Raw genomic sequence first — 9,824 nt, 5'->3', positions numbered from 1 at the left:
TGAAGTTGAATTTCAACTTCAGATCAGAATTTTGAAACGTTTGAAACGAAATGCAAACTTTCAATTTGCAACTTTTGGAACTTATGCATGGATCTAGGGATTACCACGTGGATTCCTATACACATTATATCTAAAAAAAATCATATGTACTATTGGAGAAGTTTTTTACTTTTTTAGTTGTATACTTGGTCCAGAGCTGACTATTGGCGTGCGCGTGCGGCCGTCGAGTGGGCCGACGGCAATTTCACATAATATCGGTCAAGTATATGGGGAAGTTGATATCGCTACTGCATTGAAACGGGCGAAACGTCATCCAAACCGTTTCGGGATTCTGAGGCGATTCATAGAATCGTTTCACCATGAAACATTTCTTTCAACCCACTGATTTGGTGATTCAAGTGGTAAATTATGAATTTATTTTCTAAACGGGCCCTTAGTATATTTTTCTGTGCCGCAATGGAGTATTTAGGTTTGCGAAGCCAAACGGCGGCGGTGTTTATCCAATCCAGGGACGCAGCCGTCTCACGCCTCCTCTTCCACCCCTCGCCGTCTCTCTTCCTCCTCCGCCCCCGCGCGCTCGCCTCAAAACCCCCCCGCGCGACGCGCTAAAACCCTAGCCCGCTAATTCACCGCCCCTTCGCCCGCGAGGACATGGCGTCCTCGGGCGCCGTCGCCAACCTCTGGGTGCTGCTCGGCCTCGGCATCGCCGGCGTCCTCCTGGCGGCACGGCGGCTGCGGCGACCCGCGCGCCCCGACCACGGAGCCTTCATCGCCCGCCTCGAGCTCCTCCCGCCACCGCAGCCGCCGCCGCCACAGGCGCCCCACCCGCTCACCGGCCTCTGCTTCGCCATCGCGGACGCGTAAGCTCTCGCGGCCCCCAACCCTCGTGCTTGGCTGATTCTGTGTTTTAGGATCGAATTTGAATAGTTGGGAAGCTTGGTAGAGCTGCATGATCGGTAATTCGATTGCTCGGATCAAAGTAGCATGGTATCACTATCACGTCTGATGTTGTGCGATGTGGAAGTTTTTGCTGGTATCACTGAGCTATTGCGGTGGAAATTCACTCGACATGGCACATTTGATGTGCTTCATGCCAAAATATAGCATGCTTTTGCTCGTATTCATTGCAACATAACATGATTGTGTGGTGGTTAGCATGTTTTGCCTTTCAAAAGTGGATATGTTCTTGCAATCGATGGTAAATTGCCTCACACCAGACAGCTTCATGCATCAGTTGCCTGATAGAAAAAAGGGGCTTGCAAGGGTACATGACTAGAATAGAGCTTACCTAATGATGGGATTTACCTGAACTCTTATAGTGTGATGCATTTGCGGTGCATTAGTACGGCACAGATTGTGGTGATGTGAATTTATAACATGAGGCAATGCAGTGCATTTTGATGCATGTTGAGGCTGCCTCACGGCCTCACCTATTGTAAGGGCATTGTCCAAACATGTTCCCAAAATCACCCCATTTACAAATAAATGCATCATAATGAGCTAGTAACCCCTTTGTTGTGAAATTTATCCCTTTAGCTTTACATGGATTTGGTTGCATGCCATACCATACCTTTCGGATCAATTTGATGGAAGTTCACAAATGTCTGTAGTACAATGAAAAATTTAGGTAAGCCCTTTTTTTCCCCAAGGGGACTAGGGAAGGGCTCTAGTTTCCTGCATGCTGTGTTCAATGATGACTTGAGATAGTACTCTATTGGTTTCGACATGATATTTTGCATTCCAGCCATCTGATGGCTTTCACAGCTGTATGGTGTATAAATGCTGCTGGGCATTGTAGCTATGTGATGCTATATATATGCATGAAGCCATTGTTCATTTGTTTGGAATAAGATATTCCACACTGGACCTTGGATATAAATATATAGTTAGTTGTTCCTCATACTACTTTTAGGCTTTTGGCCGTGTAGTGAATCACACCCTTTTTTCCCCTCAGCGAACCTAGTATCTGAACCGTTATTATTATCCTAGGAACTGTCTGGTGGGCAATATCTATTTCTCGTAGGAAACTAGGGATACTATTCCCTGTTGCACTTCCAGCACACGTTTGGGTGTGCACAATTTTGCAAATAGATACTTTGTCCTTTACAGCCTTGCCTAACATTTATTTCTAAATAGATGTCTAATATATGTCAATGTAACATGTCTTTTATGCACTAAAATATAATTTGCTTATGGAAATGCATACTTCCATTGGTTTTCTGAGTTCTGTTGAGCCGCTTTTATTCTTCAGTTTTGCCCCACTACTGCCCAAAAATGTTCTCGTGGCTTTCTTAGTTCTCTTTTGGGACAAAAAAGTTCTCGTGCTTGATCTTGAAATCGTGACATTATCTATTATTTTTTAGGGGACTGCTGATTTGTTTTACATTTTGATTTGTAATTGTATGCTAATTGTTGTACACACATCATGACAAAGAAATTTGATATTAAATGCTCACCTAATCCAGAGACCAGATTGATTATTTCTGATTTTTGCATGCAATAACTAATGTCATGATTTCTAGAACTAAAAACCGGCAGATCATTACATCTATTTGGTTTTTCATGTTGTATTATTTCCCTTGAGCACAAATATCTGCACTTGATGATTTGCAGATTGCATGTCAGTGGTTATATTACAAGTTTTGGCAGCCTAGAATGGGCAAGGACACACGATGCAGCGACACAAACATCTCCAGTGGTTTCAGCTCTCGTAGATGGTGGTGCTACTTGTGTTGGGAAAACTGTTATCGATGAGATGGCATACAGGTAAGACATTTTTTCTCGGGCATATGGTTTCTTAAACCTGAACTCACCTTGTCTGTTGCTGCTTCTCATTTTTGCGTACATACTATAATGACAGTATGCTCTTTACATTTACAAGGATTTCTTTTCTAGCTCTCGTTTGTCTGTTGTGTGTTTTGACTTGACGCACATTATTTCTTCAGCATCCATGGCGAGCATAAGCATTTTGATACACCAACAAATCCTGCTGCTCCGGGTCAAGTACCAGGAGGATGCTCAAGTGGATCGGCTGTTGCAGTTGCTGGTGGCATGGTAGATTTTGCCCTGGGTGAGCAATTTTTTTTATGCATCTGTAAATAGATAAGGAAGTTTCTGGACAGCTTGTGCATGCAACATGCTTTGTTATTGGAGCAACATAGGAAGCTTATTATTATTGACTGAAGCCTTTCTTAATCCGTTTTCATGTTGTGAGCAATGGGTACCAAACTGAACCATCTATAACCCCCAAGAAAGAAAGAAAAAGAGTATCATTTTGCATGCAAGTGAAATAAACAACGCATGCTTAAAGCTTGATAAATGCAACATGCTTTGTTATTGGAGCAACATAGGAAGCTTATTATTATTGACTGAAGCCTTCTTAATCCGTTTTCATGTTGTGAGCAATGGGTACCAAACTGAACCATCTATAACCCCCAAGAAAGAAAGAAAAAGAGTATCATTTTGCATGCAAGTGAAATAAACAATGCATGCTTGAAGCTTGATAAATGCTTGCATAATATATTTCATCTTTCCCCCTAATGTTTTCCCTTCATTGGAATTATGGTGTTTCTAGTACACTCTGCCCTCCCTATTTGTTTGAAAGAGGGCTTAAAACCTACTGATCATTTGTAAAGTGGAATATAAGAAAAGGTAATGCTATAGTGAAATTTCTTTTCAAGTGTTTTGGTGAGGGTTGGAGCCATTATATATCTCTTGATAGGTGCAAATGTTCTTTTGCTATGGTTCAGTCCTGTGTCAAAATAGCTTTTAGTTGGAGTTTATTAGCATTTGAGAGGCCTCAAGTTTGTTCCCTAAAGATGGTCTCAAATGTCTATTCCTCAAAAAGGTCTCGAGTATCTTCTCTGCTAACTTTCATGAATGACTTTTCAGGAGTATTTCTGTGCTCCGATTGCTCCACTTGTCTAGAAGTATCTGGTCATAAACCATCACAAACAATGCGTGCCTGCAGAGTCACTGCCATTTTCCTCTTGTCACCTTGGTTATCTATTGTTAAGTTCTTTGTATTTTGAATATTTGATTTGCTGTATATACTTCTGGATTTGTCACTGTCGTTTAAGCCATGTCCTTTCTGGTGGTAATTATTGGGAACTTCAGAGTAAGTAATGTATGACATGTTGAAGTATAAATTTATGAAGATACATTCCTACTGGACCATTTTAAAGTGATGTTTCATGTTTGTTTATCCTACATTCTTTCTGCCTTTGCTTCTTACAATGGTGCTTTCATTTATTGAGCGTAAATAGAGAATAATACAGCAAAAATGTGGTCCGGCAGGTATTGACTCTATTGGAGGAGTAAGGATACCAGGTGCTTATTGTGGGGTCTTGGCATTCAGGCCTTCACATGCTGTGGTTTCCAATGTCGGTGTTATTCCTGTTGCCCCTAGTCTGGACACTATAGGTACTTGCTGAAAGTATTGTTCTCCTCAGTGTGGAATTTATGTCTTGAGTGGTGCAACCTCTGTCAGAACCGTGCTCTGAATTCAAACTTCTGAACTCATCATGTCCCGATATTTTCTTTCTTCTATTACAGGCTGGTTTGCAAGGGATCCAAGTGTGTTGCGCCGTGTTGGACATCTTCTTCTGAGACTTCCTTATGCTGATATTCGCCAACCTAGACACGTTTACATAGCAGATGATTGCTTTGGACTTTCAAAGATACCTGCTAGAAGGCTTACTCAGGTGGTGACAAAATCTGTGGAGAAGCTCTTTGGAAGTATGTTTTTACTCTTTGCAGTTTCTTTCATTATTTCAAAGTTTTTTGAAATTTTCCTGGCAGCTAACTTCCTCTTGCTGAACACTTTTCTTGTTTATTTTCTCAGGACAAGTCCTGAATCATGTGAATCTCGAAAATTATTTGGCTTCAAGAATATCCAGCTTGAGGAACTATTCAAATGGGCACAAGAACGGTGATTCAAAGTTTTCTTCGTTGCTAGCACTTTGTAATGCTATGCGATTGCTTCACAAGTATGTGTCTTTCTAACATGGTCATGCTATTGTTGCTAAAGAAATAAGGAACTGATGGTTGGATGTGAACTATGATTTGTGGTTTTCTGTAGTCTATTAACTTATGTTGAATCTGGTTTTGCGGGTCTTCTATACTTTGCTATAAAGTTGAACTTTTTACATACATAGTGTAGTTGGAAATTCTGATGTTGCATGATTGCAAATGCTCTATTTCCCCATAATAATTGCTAATTTTCCCTTTTGCCAAGTGGTGTGCTAGGTCTTAGTTTGGTTTTGGTGGTGTTTTGAAATTTTGTGGCACTAATTGCTATGCATTCATTACTTGATTGTATTGATGAGTAATCTGAGAATTTTTGACTTGCATATATTTGAATCATTTGTCAGTATTGAGTCATAATAGTTAGTTCTTCCTTTTGTCCTACTCTAGCAATTTGGCATCATACAACGTAATAATGTTATTTCATCATCCAACCAGGCATGAATTCAAAGACCAGCATATGGAGTGGATAAACTCAGTTAAGCCTTCTGTGGATGCTCGCATAGTCAGTAATCTGTCAGACGATGGTGATTCGGTTACTGACAGCTGCCAAGATGTGAGAAATGAAGCACGCTCAGCACTCAGTGCACTTCTTAAGGTATTATAATAACTAATTTCAGATTGAATTATTGCTTAGTTGGGAGCTTGTGGTAGCGCTTGCTGACAATATTATTAATCAGGAAATGTTAATTAAATTTTGTTAATGGTGTTTTTCTGAATAAATTTCATTGGAAACCATGGCATGGCTGCTGTTTGGGGAGTATCATAGGAAAGCAAACCTGGTTTTTCATAGGTGTAACATATGTCCTTTACTTGAATTTTTTGTATCATGTGTTCATGTTCCACGTGTGTACAATGACAACCCGTGGCAAGTGATAATGCCCCCCCCCCCCTCCCTAAATTAACTTTTGATGGTGATAAAAAACACTATGTTCTCAGGTATGGATACTGTTGCTTGTCCCCAATACCCATGCATATGTACTGTTGTCAGACCAAATTCCATTCTTTGTTGTCTGTTTAGAGTTGAATCTAGAAAGTGTCATGTTTTATTATTCAAGCTTGTACGCCCACTCAAAGAGACATTGTAGAGAAGTAAAGTTGTTTGGACAGAATTTTGTAAAGATGCTGCTTATGCTAATTGCAATAACTGACTGTTCTTTGTTGGAAAAGTGTTCTTCTTAAATTTTTGCCTGGTTGATCTGTGTAATGCAGCGTTGCTTCCTTTCTCATGCACTTTTACCTGTACTGCTTGTGTTTTGTGATTCGTATTCTTGTTTTAAATGTTTAGATACCACTGAATGTGCTGTCATCGTCTGATTTATTAGTAGGGTAGTACCAATAATTTATTTTTGTGCTGATCCACAGGATGATGGGATTTTGGTCATTCCAACTGCTCTGGGATGCCCCCCAAAGCTTAATGCTAAGGAACTCTCATCTGAAAGCTACAATTCCCTGACATTATGCCTTTCATCTTTAGCTAGTATGTCAGGGTGTTGCCAGGTACAATCTTTCTATGGACCATCTTTCATTGGAAATTGGAGTTACCGGCACATAATCTGTATACCTGTTTTTTTCTTTTCCTCCAATGACCCGTTGAACCTTATTCTTTTTTTTTCTTTTTATGAACTTGCAATTATCTTTCTCTTATTGCCATTTTGGATAGGGCTGAACATTTTATGCAAATTTATTCCACATTCAGTCTTAAATTCGAACAAGAACGACTAACAACTACTGCTATGGATATAAACTCCACCAAATGTGTGTACCCTTTAGCAACCATAACAACTTGTAGAGTGACATAAGTGTGTAGTTAAGCACTGGTGAGCCAGAAGAGTCCTAGAGTGATGATCAGTTGATTTTTACACAGCATCAATTGAGATGCCAGAATAATTGAGTTTCTAGAGATCTTCCTACAAATGCTATCACTATAGGGAAAACTCTATTTTAAGTGAAATAGTAGCTTTGCAAAAGTTATTCCAAACTGCAGCAGATTACCACTTGGCTAAAAACAGAATAAGATGACATATGAAAAATAGGGAAAGGATGTATAGGATTTATTACGTGGGCACACGGTCAGTAGCAGAGTCATTTCCTTGGCTTTACAGATGCCAGACATCAAAGTTAATTGCTTTATTTTATTCAAATTCTTTGGGTGACGGAGAGGTGAAATTTTACTGCTTATTTTGTAAGTGAGCAAACTACTTTGAGGTGTTAGGTTTGGACCTAGATGTGAATAGGAGTGGGTGTCGGAATGGATGATGCCCTGAATTTGCCCTCGTGTTTTTAGTAGGTACCCCCATGCCATACTTGTTATGAAAAATATTATTACCATATTTGGGTGTATGTTGGAAATTGGGAGTGCATGAATTTGGATAAAGATGAGGAGTTTCACTGTCATCCTTAGCTTTAGCTACATCGACTTTTCCAGTAAGCCTTTTTTCTAGATCTTTACTAATGCAGCAGTTTTGATGACCTTTTCAGGTTTCTGTTCCTGTGGGTACACATGATAAGTGTCCTATTTCAGTTTCATTCATTGCTAGGCACGGTGGTGATCGGTTTTTATTGGACACCACTCAGACCATGTATGCGACCATCCAAGAGCACGTGGAGGTCCTAGCAAAGTCCAATGTTTCAAGTAAACAGGCGATGAATGAAGAGGCAGCTGAAGCTGCTAAAGAGAAAGTCAGTTTCCTTATTGCATAGGCTTGTAGGCTGTAGCTTTTTAATTTTCTAATTTCTGCACAAATCCTCTAGTAATGCTGCATAAGGATTACCTTGACTTGACAGTGATGGTAATTCACTTACGAGATGCATAATCCTACTGTGACAATATGGTGTTTTGGCATACTTGTTTCTCATGACCTGTAACTATGCTCAAGCAGGTGTGGTGAATTAACACTGTGTTGGACTAAAAGCCAAATTTATCTTGGATGATTACTAGGGTTTACATTTTTCGTTTTTTGTTTTGTTCTTACTGGATTTTCATTCTAGTGTGTGCTTCTTGACAGGGTAATGCTGCATTTAAGGAGAAACAATGGCAAAAGGCGGTAAATTTCTATACTGAAGCAATCAAATTAAATGGAAAAGTGGCCACATACTACAGCAACAGAGCTGCTGCCTTTCTAGAACTAGCTAGGCATGATCTTCCCCTATCTAGCATTTGTTTCTTCAATATCTTTTGATGATCTGGCATGTAAGAAATGTTTTTTCAACACTTTTTTGAAGCTTGATGGTTCACCTTTTTGGACTTTTCAGCTACCGTCAGGCTGAGGCAGATTGCACAAGTGCCATCGATCTTGATCCAAAGGTTAGGACCTGAATTTTGCAGAACGATATGCAATAGACAGTATTCTAATGTATTTAGTATTTATGGTACACATTGGGCAAGACTAGAATGGAAGTACAAGATAGAAATTCAGAATTTTCAAACCTTTCTCCCTGCAATCTGTATTCGAACTTTCTTATGGGTTAGCTCTGCTGTGGGGAAAAACATCCTAAGAAGTTTTTGCTAGCTTTATCACTAGTAGATTTCTTTATTCATTTTTAAACAGTAAATGCTTCTGAATCTTGCTGATGTTTTATTAAGTATGTGATATTTGCTGATATTACCGACTTGATATTTGCTATATGTTCTAATGTTAATCTAATTATCCTTTTTAGATTGTGAAAGCTTATTTACGGAGAGGCACTGCAAGGGAGATGCTGGGTTATTATAAGGAGGCTGTTGACGGTTAGTCTTTTATGCCTGATAATTAATATATAAGAAACTCATGTTTGTTGGTTGATATCCGATGAACTAGAGTACTCCTGAGTCATGAGTACTAGCCAGTGTTCTCTTTCCTCGTGCCTGATGAGGAATTCATGTCTGTTAGTTACTTGGTTTTGATATTCAATGAACTGGATCTGATTGTGTATAGTCATGTCTTGTTTGCAGATTTCAACCATGCTCTTGTTCTAGAGCCAATGAACAAGACGGCCAGTGTTGCCATTAATAGGTTAAAGAAGTTATTTCCGTAAATACAAAGTCATTGGATGTTTCTGCATGAAGCTGTGACCTCAGATCGTGTGCACACAAGTTCTGCGTGTCCGGGGGGTGGGATGGAAGTCCATGAGAGCTCAACTGACAGATATTGCTGCATCTGCTTTATACTCTCACAAGGTACTAAACCATCACTGCTGGTGGCAACGGATTTAAGGAGCTGTAGTCAGTTTAGTCAATTTACTCGTCCCATCCCCTAAGTTTTGGAAAAGCAAAATAAACACAAGTTTTGGGAGTTGATCACAGTAAACAATGTCTTCAAAATGTGCTTTACGGCTGTCCTTGGTCCCCCACCATGTATAATATCGGTTTCGCCGATTATTTGTTCAGACACTTTTTCAACAAAACCTTTTACCATGCTTACCTGTATCCATCCATCTTTGCCATTCTGAGATGCAGCTCTCAGGGTTCGTCCTGAAATGGTTGTGCCTCTGGTGAGGTCACTCGTGGAGGCTGTTAGGCCGCCATGTGCTGACGCCCAATTGCTTAGCCGGCTAAACAAGTATATATCAGCCGAACCTTTCATCCTTTTCTTGCTATCGGTTTTGGTGGGTTGGGTGTTGCTATCACTGAAACTTTACTGTAGCAGTATAGCGGATGTCTGCATCAGATGATGCGTGCCTAATCTATCGCGGATTGCTTAACAATAGACCCCGTCCTGTGCATGGACGTGCCAGTAAACCCGAGGCTGATTCCTGTTCCAATGAATGGGTGACACGTTGATTGTTAGAGTTAGGCTTAGGCCGTTGGGTCAGTTTTG

At 40.2% G+C, this 9,824-nt stretch overlaps 1 protein-coding gene across 1 annotated transcript; it reads left to right on the top strand.

The window, feature by feature from the left end:
• Nucleotides 1–447: 447 nt before the first annotated feature.
• LOC133913130 (outer envelope protein 64, chloroplastic-like) lies at nt 448–9,427 on the top strand. Its single transcript, XM_062356191.1, has 13 exons — nt 448–860; nt 2,614–2,766; nt 2,946–3,070; nt 4,297–4,422; nt 4,555–4,737; nt 4,844–4,988; nt 5,464–5,623; nt 6,391–6,525; nt 7,507–7,707; nt 8,034–8,161; nt 8,281–8,332; nt 8,686–8,755; nt 8,960–9,427. Exons 1-13 carry the CDS (start codon nt 652–654, stop codon nt 9,040–9,042), a joined length of 1,770 nt encoding a protein of 589 aa, XP_062212175.1. The 5' UTR covers nt 448–651; the 3' UTR covers nt 9,043–9,427.
• Nucleotides 9,428–9,824: the final 397 nt, after the last annotated feature.

This window comes from Phragmites australis, chromosome 3 (genome assembly GCF_958298935.1).
Source record: "Phragmites australis chromosome 3, lpPhrAust1.1, whole genome shotgun sequence".
Lineage (NCBI taxonomy): Eukaryota > Viridiplantae > Streptophyta > Magnoliopsida > Poales > Poaceae > Phragmites > Phragmites australis.
This window is presented reverse-complemented; position numbering and strand designations above follow the sequence as displayed.

Excerpts from the sequence above, each read along its gene's own strand:
- LOC133913130 (XM_062356191.1), top strand. The coding sequence starts at position 652 with ATGGCGTCCTCGGGCGCCGTCGCCAACCTCTGGGTGCTGCTCGGCCTC. Across the intron at positions 2,767-2,945 it reads ATCGATGAGATGGCATACAG|CATCCATGGCGAGCATAAGC; the intron begins GTAAGACATTTT and ends TTATTTCTTCAG. Across the intron at positions 4,738-4,843 it reads TGTGGAGAAGCTCTTTGGAA|GACAAGTCCTGAATCATGTG; the intron begins GTATGTTTTTAC and ends TTATTTTCTCAG.